Here is a 20,675-nt window from a genome sequence, read left to right as displayed (position 1 = left end):
GACCCAGAGCAAGGCCAGCCGGGGCTGGGAGGCTGGCGAGGCTGCCGCAGGGCTGCTCGCCTCCAAAGCTCTGTTTTTAGGAAGCTTTCTCGATGCTCCCAAATGCTGTTAATCCACTCGAACGTGTTAATGCTTTCTTTTTTTCTTGTCAGTTGGGACTAGAACAGACAAAGCTACAAAGCAATCGCGCGTGTTGAAGGAAGGGGAAAAGTGTATCGAGCTAAGAAAAATCCGCTTTGCCTTGTAGGTAATTAGGAGGGACTTAAACTTTTAGTAAGGGCCTGGCTCCTTGGTGATTTCATTTTCGACGTGCCTTAGCTTGGTTTGAGGTTAGACTGTTCACGCTGACACGTTTCACGAAATGGATATTCTCTACGTAGCGGTGACAGCGGGTATGTCTATTATTACCGATGGCAAATTGGTTAATGGTGTGGTTAGGCTAAATAAACTAGCAGTGCAGACGCTGCTTCTTTCGTTACCCAAGTTAATATTTTTATACGACTACTGTTAACTTTCTGATGTGGGCTTTTCAGGTTTAGTATTAGCTCTTTAGCTCAGCTGGATGCACCTTTCCTGCACGCGGGTGCTGCACACGAGTGCCTGCCTTACAAACACCTTCCCTGCTCCAGCCAGGTGGCTCGAACTCATCACCGAGCCCAGCAACTCGTTGATAGCTCAGTTGGTGTCATTTTGGTTTGAGCAGAGGTTGGTTTCAATTCTCTGGCTGCGTTGCTCTAGGTGAGGGGAGAAGTCCAGTGAGCACAAGCTGCTCTTGGCTCCAGCTGAAGGAGGAATTCCGCCGTGGATTTTTGCAGATGTCTGACCAGCACCGAGGTCCTGGCTGGGCTCCTGGCGCTTAAGAAAGTAACTTTTTTTTTTTTTTTTTAAAGGCTGATATCGGTGTCAATTTTGAATCAAAAAAATGGATGTTTATAGAAGTAATCTGAGCACGCTGCTTTATATTGTGAATGCAGTGTCACTTCATAAATAATTACGAAGTCATGCTGAGACGCGTGCACTGTCCCTAGGAAATGGCTTTCGTTCCCAGTGCGTGCCTACTGGTTTTGATATATTCTGAGTTCCTTACAAACGACAGGGCGAGGAGTTTGTGTCGTCTGCTTCTTGGAAAGCATTGGCTGCTCCTGACAATCACACGTGCGGTGTAGTTTTGAGCAGTTCGTGTAGCGCCTGTCCTTTTTTCAGTATAAGAACAATGCTGAATTGGGGAGTGGAGTGGGAGTTTGGTACTTTTACAAATATTTTTGTAAAATTTCAATAGAAAGTTACTTAATTGCTGGCTTCTTGCAGGTGCACCAGCCAGTCGTGGTTATAATCGCGATATATTTACCCCCGTGGAAGTGATTCGCAGTCTGCCTTTGACAGCTTTCTGCGCCTTCATTTACCACAGGTGCTCTAAAGCCTGCCACGGGTCGGAGGCCGTGGAGGCCGGGAGGCCCGCGAGGATTTCCTCCGCTCGAGGCCGACCCCGCGTGGGTGCGGGCGGGCTGGTGGCAGTGCGGCCATCCCAGGGCTGCCTCAGCTCCGACTTCCCATGTCGGGCTGACGTTCAAAGAGAAACTTGCTTGTTTTACACTTTAAATAGCTCTCAGATGGCAACGTGGATAGCGAGCGCGCACAATACGGTGGCGGCTGCTCCATTATGTGGGCTCTGCAGTTCTATTATTAGCTGACAATAGCCGGAATGAAAAGCCATAGACACTGCATCGCCTCCGAGCCATTGTGTGCGCGATGTTTTTAATTCGCAGAGCCAGAGGTCTTCCAGGATCTCCTTCTCCTGAGCTCCTTGTTTGAGACCTTGTGCTCTTTTTCTTTGCTGGAGACGGCAGAGGTTAGGAAGCAAAATGGCTCTTAAAGCAGACTTGCAAATTCTTCTTGCTTAGGATAATGCTTGTGACTATAATAGGCTGTATATATTTTACCCATCGAGTGCTTGGAAGGTGACGGTCTTTGCAAAGATGAGTCAACTGTATGTTCAAAACACATCTGTCTCGACTCTTTTTTGTTAAAGTTTCTGTTTTCGAAAGAAGGCTCAGGCATGCAAATAGAAGGTTTTGATCCCCTGTGTGTGTGACTGCCAGGGCTCTGGGCGAAGTTGGTGTGGCTGAGTGAAGTTCGTCCCGACCTTGACTGATGGCAGAAATGAACAGGGGTTCTTGGCGCTTCGCTGACTCAGCCCGTCACTCCTTGGCAGTAACAAAACCAGAATTTTTAAGGAACAGGTTTTTTGACCAAACAGGTGTAACTTCTTTGCAAGAAAGCAGGTTGCTCATCTCAAATCTCTTTGGCGCAGGTTACGCAGGTTATGTACCTTCAATAACCATGTGTCTTATATAAGAGAGAGCATTGGTTTCAGGGGCATGCACCGCCTGAAAACTGTATGAATCGGGGAGAGTACTTTAATGTTTATATAGCAACATAAAATCTTATTTGAAGCCATGGACAACTGCCTTTTTCCCTTTCCCTTCCCAAGCTTTAGCACAAAGCCCAGCAGTGATAAAAACTGAGCATAACTCTTGCTGGCATTAGCTAGTCCTGAAAGGCCAACTGTCCACTTTCGGGTCAATAAAGTCAGTTTTCATGTATGATGTTGCTATACGGTTGAACATTTTCTACTGCAGGCCTTTTGGATGTTTAGGGTCTGCTGAAAGGACACATCTGGCACCTAGTAAGCAATCCAGACTGTCCCTCAGCACTGAATGCAGTTTTGATGTTTGAATATAATTTTAATAGCCCTTTACCTCACTTGTCAAGAGTAAAATCTTGGTCTGTTTTTCCACCATTGTTGTATCCTGTTTTCTTTGTTTTGGTGTGCAGGTTTGTATGGTTAACGAAGATTGATCATTGACTTTCAAAAGTATTAAATTGAACCCCAAAGAACAATCAGGTGGCTACTGCTTGCTGCTGGGGATCAGACCACGTCGGACGAGGAACAGTTTTGTCGTGAACAGTTGACGCAGTTTTCGGAAAGAGGGAACTGAAACCTCTTGAGGAAAGAATTTTCTGTTCGTTCTATTTTAACTACATTGTGAAATCAAGGAAAGTACAATCTAATGATAAACTTGAGCTTTAGATAACTGTGTATGCTGCAGCAAGAATTAACGCTTAGGGTGAAATGTGTGGTGAGCGGGAGAAGGTGTCTGTTGGGCACTCTGGTGCTAACAGCTCCTTACCCATGGAGAAATCCCGTTACAGATCTGCCCTGCGAGAGGGCCTCGAACAGAAGTAACATGGTTCACGGCATGCTGTAGGGATGTCGGTTTGCTTTGAAAGCCGCCTCTGGGAGGATGGCTGCCCGGACCCCCTCCCAGGTGCGGGGCAGAAGCAGTTCCTCCTGCGTTTCATTAAGCACAGGGCTGGCGGTGACGAAGCTGCCGCCGCCGTCAGCCTCGGCCCCAGCGGAAGCAGCCGCTGTCCCCGGACACGTTGGCTTCTTCCTCATCAGGCTCCTCGGTTTGAGGAAGGTGATTTGCATTGCTGAGTGCTGCTGATGCAAGCTGCGAGCGTGGAGCTGTCTGCTTCGCTTCAGTCCTCCTGTGTGTTGTCTGTGGGATGCACGGGAGCGTTGCAGTGTCACAGTGACTAAAATGAGCTTTTCAGGTTGGGGTGAGGTGGGTTTACCAGGCTGGCTGCAGATGGATCGTCTTGACAGCCTTCAAATGCAATCACTTGTTAGCTGTGTTTTAAAAGGAGATTAAAAGCTGGGCGTCCTGTCTTTGGGGAGGTTTTGCACTTCTGGCATACAGTGCGAGTCACTTGTAAGGAGGAACGCTACAACTCTTGATGCCTTATGCTCATCCCGAGTGTGATGGTATTGGTATTCCCGGTCTCACGCAGCCAACTTCCAGCCACGCAGTGTGCTGGCCAAGCCGAACATCAGCAGTGTGCTGAGCACCGGTACGGCTCAGTGCAGGGGTTTTCTGCAGCTCCCTGACCTGCCCCATCTGCAGATGCAGGGTGCGAGGCTGGGGATAGGCATCGCGCCCCAAGCAGATGGGGCAGGGCAAGGTTGGGGGCGCCCACCCGCTTTACTTTGTGTTGGTGCTGCCCTTACGGTGGTACTGCAGTATTGCTTCTTTCCTTTCACTGCAGTTCTTAATGTCTGGTTTTTATTTTGAAATGATGCTGGATGTTTAGCAGCAAAAATACACATGGATTTATCCTTCCTCTTTTATCTTTCTTCTATGTGGCATACGTTTACCTTCCCCTACATTCAGACCCCTTCCCCTGAAAGCAGCTTACGAAGCAGGCACTGGAATTTGTCAAACAAGCCCAGGGTTTTTAAAGTAATGAAACACTTCTTATGAGAACAAGAGCAAGACAGAATATTTACTTTGCTTTTCACAACCTTTATTCTTCTGGAATTGCAGTAGTGTGTGCAATTGAAGAGTTTAAAGTTTGCTAACTTATGACTTGCTCTTGCTGGAGAGCATCCATACTTGCTCACTTGCTGTCTATCCATTTTCTTCAGGCAAATAAGCTGACTGCATCCATTTATTTTTAAACCTAATCTTATTCCTTTTTTTTAATTACAGCATCCTCTGCAGATGTTGGAGTGTCATAAAAATGAAATGTAGAAACAAATGCAAAGCTGTCATGGCTTGCTCCAAATTTGAGGCAGTAATTAGGGAGTTGTAGGGGAATAGTGGAAAGTTCAGCTGACTTTATCTGCGCATCCTTTGGCAAATGATGTGTGGACTTGCAAATGGGAAGGGCAAATGTGAAATGGACTGGGAAATAGCTCTTAAATATGCAGGAGTTTATCTGTATCGGTGCATCTGCTTTGGCCATTTGAAAATGATAACTTATATGCAGTGACAAAGTCAGACTGGCGTTTTATGGGAATCTAAGTAATTTACTTGGATATGAAGGATAAAAAACTACCCTGGATAATCAAGCCTCAGCTTTGTATTCTACTTAGTAGCTGGAGCCATCCCTGATGGTGGCTGGGGAAGGTGAGGAAGAAATAAGCAGGAATGCCCCAGTCTAGGTGCTTGTTAAGCTTTGGTCCCACTGAGATTGTTGGTTTAACTTGGAAAAGCAGCTGGTAAGGATGGGCTGCAGTCTGCCCAGAATCGCTTCTGTATGGCAGTAACTCTGCAGGGGAATTGATTCTCAGTGGCAAAGGGTGACTTGTTTTTTTCAGTGCCTCCGAGGACATGGCTCCTAAATCCCTGGTGCATTACGTGCACTTGGGTTTCTTATCTGAAAATGTTGAAATGTAAAGGAGAAGGGTCCTCAGTTGATGCCAAAGGGATACAAATTTCCTATCATCTGTCTACTTTGAAAGAGTTTCTGGCCGTTTCTAACACATTCGACACATCATTTTTGTGTAATTTTTGTCTGGCAGTTTGTTTCAAGATGTTAGGTTTCTTTAAAGCTCTTGTCTGAGTGTTTTGTCCAGATGGTCTTGGTGTGAGTCACACGGTAAGGTACAGTGTCTTTCTTTGATAAGGTTACTCATTCTGTTCAGATAGCTGATGACTTTACAACAGCAAAAGAACAGATCTTTCATGTTAATGGGAAATTACCATTCAGTCCCTTGAAAACAGGAGCAGAGCGTCTGAAGCTTTCACTGCTCATTTCCCACTTTAAGTTATTCTGATGTTCCTGTGAAAGTGTTGGATTTTAAATGGTGATAACAGATCCATCTGTCCTGACTCTTCACAGTAGTATCTCTTGGTAATAATGGTTCACCACTATGATAGTCTACTTTTGTGAAGCTTCATTTTTATAAGGTTTTTCTGTTTTTTTCTCCTCTTAAACACTTCATCATATGCAGGAAAAGGGAAATGATGGGCTGCGTATAAATGCTATGTGCCCACTGAAATGCCTTTAGGATTGCATAGTGGGCACATGGTGCTAGGAGCAGCCTCAATAAGCATGGGACTTCAAATTGTAGAACACCATAAAGAATATGGATGTTATCTCCTTCCAAAATGTAACGCGTGAAATCCAGTTTATATATAAATATTTTGTTCTATTGATTTTTCAGAAAGAGAATAAATACCATCTTCCCTTTTCTGTGTTGTCTTTCTGTGCATGTCAGTCATAGCTCTGTGCCATTAATGATTTAAATGTGTAATGAGCAATAAAGTAAAATGTCTTGCATTGATAATTCATAATTCAAGAATGTCAATTACTGGATTTTGTAAGTTACCTGAGGTGTTGTCAACATGTAAATCAAATTTAATCAAGTCTCATTGAAAGTTACATATGTGGCTTCATCAACAGATTTTTTTTTTACTGCAATGTCTATTTTCTTGCTCCATGTTGTTAAGACAGCAAAGGGCTATTATTCATAGCCCTTCCTGGCATAGCTTCTTTTTAAGTATGTGTGTTTAAAAAAAACACCACTAAAATCAGAGCACCATCTCTGGCATTTTAATTGGACTGAAACAAGGGTATCCCTGGGCTGGCTGACCTCCCTGGATAACAGGAGAGCCACTGGAGCACTTTATAGAGCGATATTTCCTTTCTCTAATGCAAAAGTGTGTTTTTTTCAAAGGGAAGATGGAGGGATGTCTTGAAGTAACCGGAACCTGAATTCACACTGAAATGGAGAATGACAGGCCCATAAAATAGTTGGCACTTTAAGACCTTCTAGCTATTTCTAGTATTTCAGTGCTGGGCTGTTTGTTTAGTTGGTTTATTTGGGCGTGTTTTTTTAAGTCCCTGGTAAATGAACCAACATAAACATTCCTTTTAACGAGGCCTGGCAGAAGAGCTGAAGCCGAAGGCTTAGCTCCTGCCTTCCGTGTTGACTTTGGCTTATGCTGTATGGGGCTTTTTCAGCCGTTCATTTTGGCAGATTGCTGGAGCTTCAAATAGCAAGAGTAAATAAGTCACACCCAGGATCTGAACTGCAACAGTGAATGGGTTACGTGTGCTTTGGTTTCCTCCTGTCCAAATGGTTTTAATAAATCTTAATTTTTTTGGTGCGTTTTCTAGGGACCGAATTGTTTCTCTGGAGTCGCATTAAGCAAATGCAAAATGGCGCGTGTGGCTAACCAGGCCTCAAGCACAGTGTGAGCCGTGCGGAGGGCACCCAGCGCGGCACTTCCCTGGGTCGCTCTGCACAAATTAGAAATGTGACCACATGCAGCAAGGTGCTCTGGGGCTCCAATCCAAAAAACAAGGGAGGGGTTGGTTTGCTGAGCAGATTTTATGGGATTTTGGACAGCTGAAGGCAGCACAGTGCAGTGCGAGGGAGTGGAGGCCGAACCGTGTGGCCAGGCACAGAAGCTGTTTGTGCACAGCACAGTAAACAGGAGCGGTGTCTGTGCTTGTGAGTGCGTGGAGAAGCGAGGGAGTGAAGCAAGAGTCAGAAATGCTTGGCCAAGTGGGTCTTTCCTCTCTTCCAGTGAAACCCCAGGAGGAGATGCTGGTGGTGACAGCCCTGCTGCGCTGCCCCCAGCCTTGCAGGGAGACCGACCACGTTTCACCAGGTGCTGAAGGCCTTTCATCCGCCTGGACATCCACGGCGGGTGCTAAAACCCCCCTGACACGGATTAAAGAGTTAAAACGCAGGTGTGGGGTCGCAGGCAGGCTGGGGAAGCTGCAGCAGCGCCCTCACCGCTCCGGGCAGGCGAGGAGGGGTGTCTGCTGCCGCACCACTGGGCACGTTTGTGGTCAGCTTGGGGCCGGCTCCTGCGTGGAGTTGTTGGTGGGCGATGTAGGGCTTCAGGTCCTCGTGTGTTTCTTCTTGTAGTGAGAACTTTAATCGTCGGAATTCTTCGGATAGTCTGGGGCTGAATTTTTCTGGGGACATCAAATCCTGCAGAGCTTTAACTCGTGTGCAGCTTCATTCAGATATTTCAAACAAACGCGTTTTCTCTGCAGTCTGCTGTCTTGTCTTTGAAACGCAGTATAAGAGCAAGATTATTTCCTTCCCTTTGCCCCCCCTTCCGTCTGTTTGATGAAAAGGATCCTTTTGACTTCTCAGGAGTGGCAGGAAGTGACACTGGACAATATTCCACTTCAGTGAGCACGTACTTGGTGCCTGCTGCATGGGATGCTTGATTGCATGAAATCGGCTGATTCTGTAATCCAGTCAGTGCTAGGAATCAGACCTTGTTTCATGTCTTGTACTCTCGCATTAATTTGCTTCAAAGATATACAAAAAATGTGCTTTTCCTGTTTTTTTTTTCTTTCCACTGTTGCATTTCTGCGTGATCATTTTAATAGCTGCAATTTGTCTGCTGGGTTGCATTTGTGTATCTTTGGAAATGCTTTTCTGGGAAACAAGTGACTTTTGCCAAGGGGAACAGGGGGCAGCTGAGAAGAAACAACTTTTCAGATGAAGATTTTAATTTTTTTGCACGTATTTGCAAGTGTACAAATAACACAGATAGAACCTTATTCATGTTCCACAACGTAGATGTGACACAGTTTGCTTTTATTGAACTCTGAATAATTTATTAACAAAAAAAAAAAAGTTTTGATGCCAATTTTCTGACAAAAGCAAACGAAAAATGAGCACATCCTTGTTCCTGCCCTGTTCTAAGCTGCACTGATGAATGGGTGTTGCTACAGCTGAGGAAGAACTGATAGAAAAACAAGGATTCACGTAATTTGTGCTTTGAGGGCTCTGTCAAATATTCATTACCCATCTTTACAAGAGGTGCTATGGAGTAAAATGTAAGTTCATTTAAAGATGGCAGTCCTTCGTGTACACTGCTGAATATTTATAACGCTAATGGAATTACGTCTGTGTTTCCTGTGGTGGGTGACATTGAAAAAGCCTGCTTGTGCTACCTTTGCTTTCATTGAGCATTCCTGGCATAAACTTCTTATGAATATGAGCAAGGACCGAGCAAGAAAGCAAGACGGAGGCTGGAGCAAAATTTTTATGTAAACTTTTTTTTTGTGGTTTTAAATAAGGCTTATCTTCTATTATTTTAGCTGTGCTACAGATGAATTAAAAACAATGCTCCAATTTGATTTCTTATGTAACCAGTTAAGATTGATTTATCATAAACGTTCGTACCAGTTTAAAGGTGCATTACTTCGATTTTATGTAATGGGTTTGGTCTAATGGCAGGTGTTAGTTACTGCACCCAGGGAAACAAGAGGCGGCTGGAATGGAAATGCACTGTCATTAGTGTCCACTGCTGCCTTGGGCAGATGACTTGGGCCTTTTTCATCCTGTTGAAGTCATCTGTGAGCCATCTGCAAGGATGCTCATTATTCACCTCTCCCGGAATGCTTACGGCTAATTAATAGATCTCAAAAGCAAGGCGCGCGGCGACAGCGTCTGCGCCGGGACCGACCGGGGAGGCGGCGAAGGCCAGCCCGGGCCTCTGGCAGGGATTTGGCTGGTGGCACTGGCTTCTCTGGCTGGCCACCGGCCTCCCCACTGTGCTGAGGCCTCCCGAGGCCGTGGCCACCCTGGATGGTTCGTCGGCGCGGGTTCCCGGGCTGCTGGCCCGCGGCTGGCTCTGTCACCACGCCGCTCGGCCACGGGCGCTCAGGTGGGTCTGGAGCCTCTTCTGTTCTGGGTGAAATGGTGACGGTTCTTCAAAATGTCAACTTAAACACTACGGAAGGATGAAAAATGCTGATGCGATTACAAAACCAAGCCCTGCTTTCTCTTGTCACTCGCTGTCGGAGATGACCGTGGATGTTGGCAGTCTACTGGAAGGGATTTGGAAATGGAGTTTACTGTGCTGTGCTTGAGGAGTGTTTACACGTCCCTTTCTGTTCCTCTTCATTTATTTCTTGATCATTTATGCATGTTAATGTGTTAGTTACCAAAGAGGAGAGGGAGGAGAAGAAATCCTGAGGTGAAATTAAATTAGACAGCAGCATTAATCATTCTGTTTGTATGTCTAAATATATGACACAATTCACCGAAGGATTTTCTTTTCATCGAAGAGATTAAAACATGTAACTCATTAATTGCCGCTTTTGTTCTTAGCAATTTTATTGATTTGAAAAATGTGCTTAACTTTACTTTGCATGAAATATCTGTGTGTAAAAATGTAAATACCTGGTCGTACAAATCGGGAAGAAGTAATAATTTTTCACGTTTGGTTTCTTGCCTCTGAGTATCTTCTAGCACGTCAAAATGTTACCTAACCTTTGGAGTACTCTCGAAAGGCAGAGAAGTAGAAGATGAGCATGTAAAATTATCAAAGTGTTTTGCACAAGGACCAAAGATAAAGGTGGGGATTGGGTCTGGGAAATTTGGTCTGTACCAAAGAAACGCTTAGCGCTGCAGAGGATTTCATGAGGCTGTGTGTCAGTACGTCCCTTTCTCATTTGTACGTGTTCATGTCTGTGCATGTGAGCACAGTAGTCTAAAGCTGTATAGAGAAATAGTGAATTTAATTTGGAATTCCTGAAGTGAATTGAGGTAGTAAGAATATATGGCAAATGCCAGAAATAATGATCGCATTACACATTTCTGATGAATAATTCAATTCAGTTTAGTACTGTTCCACCATTAAAATAAAAGCCTTGCAATGTTTGACATAATGTAGCTGAAACACTAAAAAAAAAAAAGGAAAAGAAAAGAAAAAACACACTTCTGGAAGGCAAAATGAGCAGTTGTTCTGCTCCTGTTGTAATCACCACTGGTAGATGAAATCTTAATGCTCGGTTTGAATGAAGACCTATGAATGTCTCGTGCTGGAGCATTTCAGCGACACACAAATATTTTCGGACTCATGAAAAAAGTTCTGCCACCCACGTCTGTGGGGGCACGTTGTAGGGAGCAGGCGGCGATTGCTCCTGCAACCTTGGGAGACTGCTTGGGCTTTAGTTTTATGGCCTCTACCGGGTATCCACAGTAGCTGTGTAAATGAACAAGCTTTATAAATGGACAAAATGAGGTGGAAGCTTAATTATTTGTTAGAGCAGGAGTGTTTGGCATGGAAATCAGTTTGCTTTGACAATAAGAAGAGACAGTGGCACCGTACATGAATGATGGAATCCTATGGGGATTCTACATCTCCTGCTTTATGGGGAGATTTTAAGATAGAGTTGGACAGTTTCAGCTGGTGTTTTCCCCCCCCCCAGTTGCTTCGATAAGGCACAGATTTCCAACAGCAGGCTGCAAAGCATGCAGGACAGGAACGAGAGAAGAACCAGACCGGAGTCCCGCAGCCCTCGTGCCCAGCCGGGCAGCACCTCCGCCGCTGCCTCTGCGGGACCTGCTCTGCTGTTCTCCGGCTGGATTTCCATTCTAGCATAAATAAACGTTTCTGTGTAAAGCAAGTGCCAGCCTCTCCCTTTACGCAGGAATTTAACTTCCTTTGTGCTGCCTGAAACACTGCAGCACAACATTCTTCATTCAAATGGGCTCTCTGTTTTGAAACAAGAGCCGTGAGTACCTGGCTCCTCTCCCTCCCTCTCCACGCCCAGCCGGCTCATCGCTCGCAGATGAATTAATGTAGTTTCTGAAGTGTATTCCTGTGAATTTCCCACACTTTCTGGTCGGCCTGATTAGTTCTTGCACTGTGATGCTTCCATGGGGAAGCCCAGGAGGGCTGTTGCTCCTGAGCCTTCCCCGGACCTGCAGCTTTCTTGAAAATATACTGTATATTTAGTGTGTCTTGTTTTGTTTTGCCCCTGCAGTGATTATATCAGTAGGCACTGAAATGAAGTTCTGGGCTGAGAACTGATATGACCTAAGCCGTACGCCATGATGCATGCACAGAAAGCACGCCTGGTTTAAATGGTTGCAAGACGCAGAATAACGGCTTGCTGAAGTAAACCTGTCAAAGCATGAAATCTGCTTTCGATGCTGGACTGAGCACTTGCCAACGTTGTCAAACACAGGATTGTAGAGAGAATTCCCCCCCCCCCCCCCCATGCCCTGGGAAGATGCACAGCTTTTAGGCATTATTCTTATTGGGAACAGGGCAGGAGTGGGAAAACTTGTCTCTTGGCACTGATGTTAGCGGTGTAGGTGTTACAAAATTCTCAGATCATCCCAGGGGTGGGCGAAGTGGCATCCTATCATATTTTGTACAACCTGGGTCGATGCAGAATGCTCCCGTGATGGCTTCTGGACTGTGAGATTTTCAAATAAATCAGTCCGTCTTTGGGCTTTGAGACCTTCAGCCAACTTTAATTATTTCCAGTGTTGCTCTACCCTGCCCGTGCTTATTGGAAACACATCTTGAAGGAGCGGGGTGGTTTATTGAGCAGATGAAAGGAAGGAAGCCGCCGTGTGCAGCCCTGCACTCCAGCAGGGATGCTGTGCTGCTCCGGGGGAGCCCGTGCCCTTGGGAGCCCTCTGCCCCTAAGCCACCTTGATGAAGATCCGAAGTCTCTGATGCAATTATTCTGGTTCCTGCCGACAACTGAGCAAAGCAGAATTTAATTGTGGCTCTGATAGATCTGTGCAAGCCGTTGATAAAAACCTCTGTCACTTTAAAAAACATTTTCTCGAGCCCCAGTTCCCTCCAACATCGGACAGCAGGCTGATTTATTGCCCGGCCGCGATCGAGGGCGATTCCTCCAGTGGTGCAGGCCGGTGGCAGGGAGGGCTGAAGGCGGGGATGGGGTTTCGGGAGCCAGGAGCAGCTCAGCATCGCTTCCTCTGCGTCAGCGCCTCGTGCAACGCCCCGTGGAAATCCCCGCCGCTGCCCTCTCCCCGGGCAGAACGGGTCCAGGCGCTGGCTTTCAGCAGTGGCCAGCCTTGGTTTCGTGAGACGTGGGGAGTATCTTGGGTTGAAAATGTTTTTCAGCAAGCACTTTGTTTTATTCCTCGCTGCCTTTGTTCCCTTGTGCTGACTTGCTGTTTTGGGGAGCACACACCCAGGCTCCTTGCACTGTTAGCTGCCTTTCTGTGTAGTTAACGCACCGGCCTTTCAGGAAAGTATCTCCTCTTTCTGTGATAAATTCTGGGAGAAAGGTTTGAGTGGTCAGTAGGAGAATCGGATGAAAAATATCTGAGAGCACAGTGCTTCAACGAGACTGGTTTGCTTGGGCCAGAAAAGGAGGGAGTATTTAATGTAAGGGGTTTTTGTGTGTGCTTTAAAACTGTTCTCCGAATCTTTGGCCGTCTATGCAGCGTTGGATTCAGCACCGTGCAGGAGAGGAAGCTGTTCAAATAACTATTAAAAAGTTGTTTGAAGAACGTGTTATTTCAAGCTGCTTCATGGGCCCAAAGCAATTTCTGTTCCTGGAGCACGAGGGCTTGGGATGCTCGGTGCTGGAGGCTACGAGGAGTTCGTCAGCAGGAATTATTTTCTGAGTACCGAGGACGTGAACTGGTGTGCGTGCGAGTGCTGGTTTGCTTATGCGAATGGTCTACGTGTCAAAATGACCCTTATTCTTTTTATATTATAAATCTAAGCTGAAAATTAGCAGTAAAGAGTAGTTTTGCTACTCGTCTCTAATATTTTATCCAGCATTTAGAAAGTATAAGCAGAGGTTTGTCCGAGGCTTCTTGTGGCTTGATGTCATCAGGGGGAGACCTTTAACTGAGTACAGAGGATCCTAAAATAGCTGTGAAACTTCCTGCAGACAGAAGTCGTGGTAAGGCTCCTGCTCCTTGCAGTCTGCACTTTTGTTTTGTACTCATTTGAAAACTACTGATTAACTTTTATCTGTTTGGAATAAATGGTTGTAGGACCTAAAAACGTAACAGACCTGATGTACTCGGCCACGTTACGCTTACCAGGGTTTTTATGCACAGCAGGGGTTAGGCACAGGGAGGAGGACTTTGGTCGTGCTTGCCCGCAGGAGGAGATATCCACGCTCTGGAGTTGAAATCAGGGCAGCAAATCCCTGCCCTGGGTAATTTAATCTGGATCCTGTTTTTAAACATCCTCCCTGAAAAGTCAACAGCGTGGACTGTGTTTTGATAACAGCAAAAGAGGCTTTCATGGCCCTTCCAGTAGACAAAAAATCTAAATATTTAATTTGAATTCTTCGTGGATTAAATGTCTTGGTAACTTAGTCAACATTTTTAATTGCTTAATTTTGGGCATTTGATTTAAAGCTTCGTAGACCTGAAGCCTTGCATCAGCTTGCAGTCTGTGAATTGCAGATGAGTGGTTCTCTTGTACAGGTATGGAAAACAGATACATAGGTTTGCTGCGTTCAATGGGGTTCTAGTTGAGGAGCGTTTAAAACTATAAAATTTCCAAGCCACCATTGTGATTGAGGTGTTACACAACCGGATTGAACACAGCGAGCGCCAGCTGCCTCCCTCCCCTCAGTGACTCTTTTGTCGTGCCTAGGAAGTCGAGCAGGCCCAAGTAATTAGTGATGCAAATGTTAGGATGTAGGTATGCAAATAAAAGATGAGTGTCCTTGGTAGTTTACTGAGACTAAAAATTAGCCTTACTTTTTGCTTTTTGGCATGTCTTGTACCCTCTTCTTTTCCTTCACACACGCGAAGCTTCAAGCGCTCATCTTACACCTCAGAGCGATTTTACCACAACCTATATTAGAAGGAATTTCAGTGACTAATGCCTATAATTATGTTTATATCTATTTGACAAGAATCCCTCTACAGTTATAATGTGAATTACCCAATGTTAATATTTCTCCGATGGGTAATGAGTATCACATTTTTAAAGGGAAATTTACCTTTTTCCAGCGCGTGCAGTTTTTGACAGGATTATGAACCTGAGCCTAAATCTCCCTCCCGGCTCTGGTCTTAAACAAAAGACTGTATTTCCTCCTCTTATCGTTTTCACTTCAAAGGCGAGTTCTTAGATTACCAGGGAGACTTTTAAGTCTGTGGTGATCAACAGCTTTCTGCTAGCAAAGCAGTTCTTTCCGTGACATTCTCCCTGTTACAGCATAAAGGCTTTTCTAAATCTCTAAGCCTCCTAGCCATAGCCAGGATTGCTCAGGCCGTCGTTTGTCACAGCAATACGTATAATCAAATAAAATAAAAAGTAATTGAGACCGTTTTCACAAAGCTATGAAGTTGTTTGGTTTTGGACTGCAACTTTTCTTGGTGTAGGGGAAATGTGAACGACTCTTAGCAATGAGTAGTGTTCTGGGAACATTTCAAAATACGTACTCCAAGGCATTTTCTGAACCTTATTTGTATATTTAGATGGTTGTAACTTTTATTCAAAGGTGTAGTGTTGGTTGCTTTTTGATTTTTGAAACCAAGTGGAGGCCTGATTTCAAACTGAGCTGTGTTTTGCTCTTAGCCTAAACTTCTGATTTCGGGAGACAGGAATATAAGCAACTTGTTGCAGACGAGGCATCAGGTCTAAAATCACTGCTCCAGTCTTCTGTATGAAGTGGAGATTTTGTTCGTTTCGGACTGCTTCGTCTTCCACGTGCTGCTGAGGAGGCTGAGATCAGAGCCGAGCTGGGGGTCTGATGCTCGGTGACTTGCAGTTCTGTGTAAGCGCTGCTTCTGCACGGAGCTGCACCTTCAGGCCCCGAGCCTGCTGCCTCCCACCGCCCTGCTCGTGCCTGGTTCTGCTGTGCCTCGACGTTGCCGTGCCTCCTGCCTGTCCTCGGTTTGCACGAAGCCAGGAGGAGGACGGGTCCCCCAGGGCCGTCCCAGGGCACCGCCAAGCCGAGGGGAGAGCGCGGCGAGGCTGGGAGCTGTGTGGGCGAGAGGATCTCTTTTAAGCTGGGCGGGAGCTGGGGGTGGCTCGGTCCGCTTCGTTGTCATCCCACTCCTTTCCCAAGGCCGTCACCTTCCTCAGCAGCCGGGTGTTTGGGAGCGGGGTGGGGGCGTCCTGAGAAAGCTGCCGCACGGGTGCGCGGAGCTGTGAGGAGGTCCTGCGCAGCAGCTCGGGCTTCTCGTGCCGTCTCCTGGTACCCGCTGTGGTGGGGGCTCCGACTCACCAGAGAGATCTTTGGTCTTGGTTTCCCTGTTCTCCCTCGTCATCCATAGCGTGCGTATAAGAGGCCAAGAACTAATTTTACCTTCTGCAGACTTTGCAGCTGTTTTCATCGTTTTTAAGGAGCAAAGGAACTGTTGGAAGCTAATGTTTCTCTGTGTACACGGCACAATAGCAATGGGGTCTGCATTTTATTCGGTATCGAGTTCAGTCTTTTGACTGTTGTTGGCTGTAGCCTTAGTATTGTAAAAGTCCCAAGGAGATGTAGCGTCTGTGATGGAAAACTAGCGGTGATGACCTTTGCATGAAAGTATTAGAGGAACCATTTAAGCAATAGCTCCTCTAATTTAATTCGGGGACAATTACCTTAATGATAATGCAGTATCACTTGTGCCTGTCAATACTTCATAAGCTGTGTTGTTTAAAATGAGGAAAAATAAAAGTGAAATAGGTTATAAATATTGAGAATGACAAACGTTCCTAAAATACAGAAGGTAGAAGATATTTCTTACCAAAAAATTCATTAATAACTAGACATGCCTGCTGAATGCTACGGGGAATGTTGGAAAGCTAATTGCAAAAAGGATTACAGAAATAAAATACGCAATTGTCTCAGATTATACTATACTCCGTCCTTCCGTGACCTAGGTGACTTTATGATCTGATGCTGGAAGTGAATAAACGCGTTTGTTTTAAGTGGATGGAAAACTTTGCTGCTGCTGCTAGGGATGTCTTAATTCTGTCCTTGTCAGGCACGTGGGCTTGAAATACGATAGCAAGGGCTCTGTGATACAGAGCAAGGTTTACTGTGAGAATAATACCTGACGTTTAATCCCAGTTCTTCTGCAGGCTTCTTGGCCTTGAATTGAACGTGCTCGTTCGCCTCCCGGCCCGCAGAGCTGGCAGCAGCCGCGCAGCCTCAGCCCCCCGCTCCGGGGCTCGAGTGTTCGCCGCGGGTGGGATTGAGTGATCCCAAGGCCTGCGAGCTCTAGCGAAGGTGGAAGGCTTTGCGGTGGTTTAAAGCGGCTGTTAACCTCGTAGCCCAGGTAAATTAAAAGACGGAGGAGCAGTGAATTCAAAATCGGAGTGGTTTTTGTGACTGCAGACGTGTAAAGGCGCAGCGCAAGGGGCGATGCGCGGCTTGCAGCGCCCGGCCCCACTCTGCGCCTCGCTGCGTTCCCGGAGCGGGTCTGAAAAAAACATCTTCTGCTTGTGTAAGCAGCGGGAAAACAAGCAGGCACTGTGTACTCGAGAAAGCCCAGTAAGCCTCAGGAAATTCCTGCATTCTTGATTTTATTTTGCGGCGAGGTCCTGCGTGGTGTGTGTGTGAAAGATGAGCAAGGTTGCCCTTCCCCGCGCGGCACCAGGGGCTGCGATGCGCTGGAGCTGAATCGCGCATTGTTCCCCGGGGAGCCCAATCAGCTGCTGCTGTTTCCCTCAAAAAAAAAAAAAAACCAACAGTGAGTTTATTTATGACGAGAAAGTGCTGATATCACATTTTTTCCTAAAGGAAAAGGTTACTAGTTCTTGCTGCTCTTTAGCAGCAAAGCCGTGCGTGAAATATTGCGCCCTGAGAGCCAGGGACTTGATTTTAATACTACGGCACGTGTGCTCTGCTGACCTGGCGGGCTTCGAGAGCTACTGGTGTCTGGGAAGCTGTGCTTTTTCTGCTGGTAGCTGGCTTCTGGGACGGGGCAGAAAGGTCTGACGAGGGTTGGTCGTTCTGTTTGAGTCGGGGCTGGGTCTCCCTCGTGGTCAGGCTTTGGTCCCCCGCCCTGCAGGGCTGGGGGCGGCCGGGGGCCAGCAGCAGCCAGAGGGGTGGCACGGCCGTGGTCGTGTGTCTGTATGCATACAGCGTATGTTCAGCATCGGGCAGCAAGCTTTTTAAGTAAGTGCTAGCAGATCTAATGCACGTAAGTCTTTGTTCTTTCCCTGTGCCCCTCCCAGCCCCTGTTAGTCCCGAATTACTTCTGCTAGCCAGAACTGGGCGACAAACCCACCGGGAGCTGGGTGCTGCAGCCTTTGCCCCCCACGCTCCCATGCAGGTTCCTCGCACGCCGCTGGGATCAGGCACCGTGGGGCCAAGGATTCCCCCTGGCTCCAGGAGCGAGCCCACGTCCCCATGTCGCAGCCGCCCGCGCAGGAGGGGGAAGTGGCGCTGGCGCTTCCCTTCCCCGGGAGAAATGAATGTGCCGAAGTGGTTTTCATTAAAGAAGTATGCGGACAGCTCGGGCTCGTGTGTTCGCCCCTAGTTGTATTTCCTGATGAGGGGACAGAAGTTTCCTGTTCTCTAAAATTCTCTCGCAGGAAAGGAATTGGAGTTGGCGAGCTCTGCCCACCCGTGGCGGTTTTGGCCGCTCGGATTTGTTGTGAAGGCTTTGCCACCTGTGTTTGCTCCGTGCTGTGGGGGCTGCACGTGGCCGCAGGTAGGGCGCTAAAGGAGAAGTGGTCTGCACGGGTTGAAGTGCTCATAAAGGTCACCTTCAGGCTTGAGAAACCCATGTTCCTGCAGACTGTTTTTGTTGGCCGGTCTGCCTAGCAGCCATCATTGTATACACGTGGTTGGGGTTTTTGAGTCCCTAAAATAAAGGTGCACGCTTCCTTTGTTAAAGATCCTCAACCCCCTGAAGCTGTTTGGTCCTGCAGATGTGAGCACGATCCGAGGCGAAGAGAAGAGTGCTCAGAGGTCAACGTGGTTTTAGTTGGGCAAAGGGACGGGCATCCCGAGGATGCCAAGCTGCCTCTGTCATTGCGTGTTTCGGGGATTAGCAATGGAGTCGTTGATTAAAAAGTTGCGTTTGGAAAATGATACTTCCCCATCTTCAGTTGTGGTGGTGGTCAAAGCCGGGCGTGCAGTTGGGATGCACGGCCGTGGACAACGCTGTGCACCCGAGTGCCACGAGCTCCGGTTTCTTCCCTGCTGACCGAATTCCGCTTGGAGCAGCACAGCTGGGAGACGCCTTGGGCAGAGCAGCAGTAGCTCTCCAGCGGTAGTAGGCGTTTCTAGCTGCTCAAAGATCTTTAGATGAAAGTGCATACCTTATTATTTTCCTGTTGAGTTTATTGCCTATGAAATAACCTCTCCTAGCTGCAACACTGAACATTTCCATGTTTTTAGGGTAAGGGACTGATGCATTTCTGCTGTGTTTTGTTGCCCTGTTTGACCGTGAGGAAATCGTTTCACTGTTGTCCCTCAATCCCAAATCAGTGAGATAAGGAAACTAACAGCCTGTCCTAACTGGCCAACGTGAGAAACCTCCGTGGTTGTAAAATGTTTTCAAAACAGCTGATAAAATACAGTGCAAATACAAAAGCAGTCTTCAGTAACAATTACGTATAATAGTACTAACACTTGGATCTGTTTCTGCTTTGTGGGTCCTTTAGCCAGAAATATGTTACTTGGAGATCTTTTAAAAGCAGAATAGCCTTCCCGGCGGTAATTCCCCAGCGGGAAGTGCTATCACGTTGGCTCTCCAAAGGGGTGTCTGTCTGGTTTCATGGCCTGGCTTATGATGAGAGCTGCGCAGCTGGAGACTCGGTAACTAACTGAATAATCCCAAACTGGTGCCTTCGGGGAGTGCCCCCGTACGCACAGCATCTTGTTTCTGCATCAAGAGGAGTCTGCAAAGGAATTTGATCGAAATTCCCTGAAGTGATTTTTCTGGGCTGACGTGGGGGATTGCAGCATTCGGTCCTTTTTCCAGACTGAGATTCAGTACATTTTTAGGCAGTGACCACTTCTTCTTAATGCCAAAAATGCACTTGACACTTGTAACCGATTCACTCTTCAGCAGTAAAGCTCTGCTTGTAGATGGGCGCACCGCAGTGCAGGTTGCTGGATGGCTTTCCTGTGACCGGTGCATCCGAGCTGCAATTGCAATCATTTTCTGTCTGTGGATATAGTTAATCATAACGGAGCTTTGCTGACGTATTACTAAAGAGGGAGCATATTTTTAACCGTATTTTACTGGAGAATTTTTATGGTGTTTTCTCTAATGGGATTTTGTTTAATCTGTAGTGCTTTTGTTTGTTACAGAGATCCGTGCCCAATTGGTAGAGCAGCTGAAATGCCTCGACCAACAGTGTGAGCTTCGGGTCCAGTTACTGCAGGACTTGCAGGATTTCTTCCGCAAGAAGGCAGAGATTGAGATGGATTACTCAAGGAATTTGGAGAAGTTGGCTGAGAGATTCCTGGCTAAAACTAGGAGCACCAAAGACCAGCAATTCAAGTAGAGTATTTGCCTTCTGTTTTTGTCCTTTTTTTCTCGCATATGTGGTTGCTAGTGTAGGAATGCAAAAAGAGAGCTGATACAGCAAATGTAGGTATCGGCACCATTGTGAATGTCAGAAGAAAGTGTTTCCCAAGTTCATTATAAACACACAACCCATTTCACATTTCTGCCTAGCCTGGTTGCAGGGTTCATTTCAGCAATTCCTAGTAGGTCATATGTTGTCCATAGGGGATAGAATGGTAAAAATTGGCACAATCTAAAAGGCGTAATTTTCTTGGGAAGGTGGGCAAAGTTGTACACCAAATTTGATGGACAAAACCAGAATTTCCTTCAGAGTCAGGGGCTTTGTTCTGATTTTCAAGTGTTTCTGATCTGTTACATGTTGCAATTCGCCATAGCAGCACTCTGTTTTTAATATCCTGCACATACTTAGTGTAGGATTTAAAAGAATGTCACTTTAAAACAGTAGAGAAATAAGGCCAATAATGCTTTCAAATAAAGCTGTGCCATTTGGGGAGGTGGGAGGAGGATGCCTGGATGGGACTTGATGACAATCTGAAGGTACCTTCCTTGGCAATCAGTTGCCTCACCTGCTGGAAGCATTACGTACAGGTAGGTCTGGCAGTATTGCTTTGGTTGTTCCCCACGT

At 46.5% G+C, this 20,675-nt stretch overlaps 1 protein-coding gene across 5 annotated transcripts in view; it reads left to right on the top strand.

The window, feature by feature from the left end:
• Positions 1-20,675, top strand: part of SRGAP2 (SLIT-ROBO Rho GTPase activating protein 2) — a 106,322-nt gene that overhangs the window by 15,337 nt on the left and 70,310 nt on the right. For all 5 annotated transcript variants that reach the window (XR_014575677.1, XM_083812758.1, XM_083812757.1 and 2 more), the window contains exon 3: positions 19,831-20,023. Coding sequence is in view for 4 of the 5 variants with exons in the window: in XM_083812758.1 (XP_083668884.1) it covers positions 19,831-20,023 (193 nt within the window). In the remaining variant the exon portion in view is untranslated. The remainder of the gene's footprint in view (positions 1-19,830; positions 20,024-20,675) is intronic.

This window comes from Anser anser, assembly GCF_964211835.1.
Source record: "Anser anser genome assembly, chromosome: 27".
Classification (NCBI taxonomy): domain Eukaryota; kingdom Metazoa; phylum Chordata; class Aves; order Anseriformes; family Anatidae; genus Anser; species Anser anser.
Note: the sequence above shows the minus strand (reverse complement) of the source record. Positions and strands in the feature narration are given on the sequence as shown.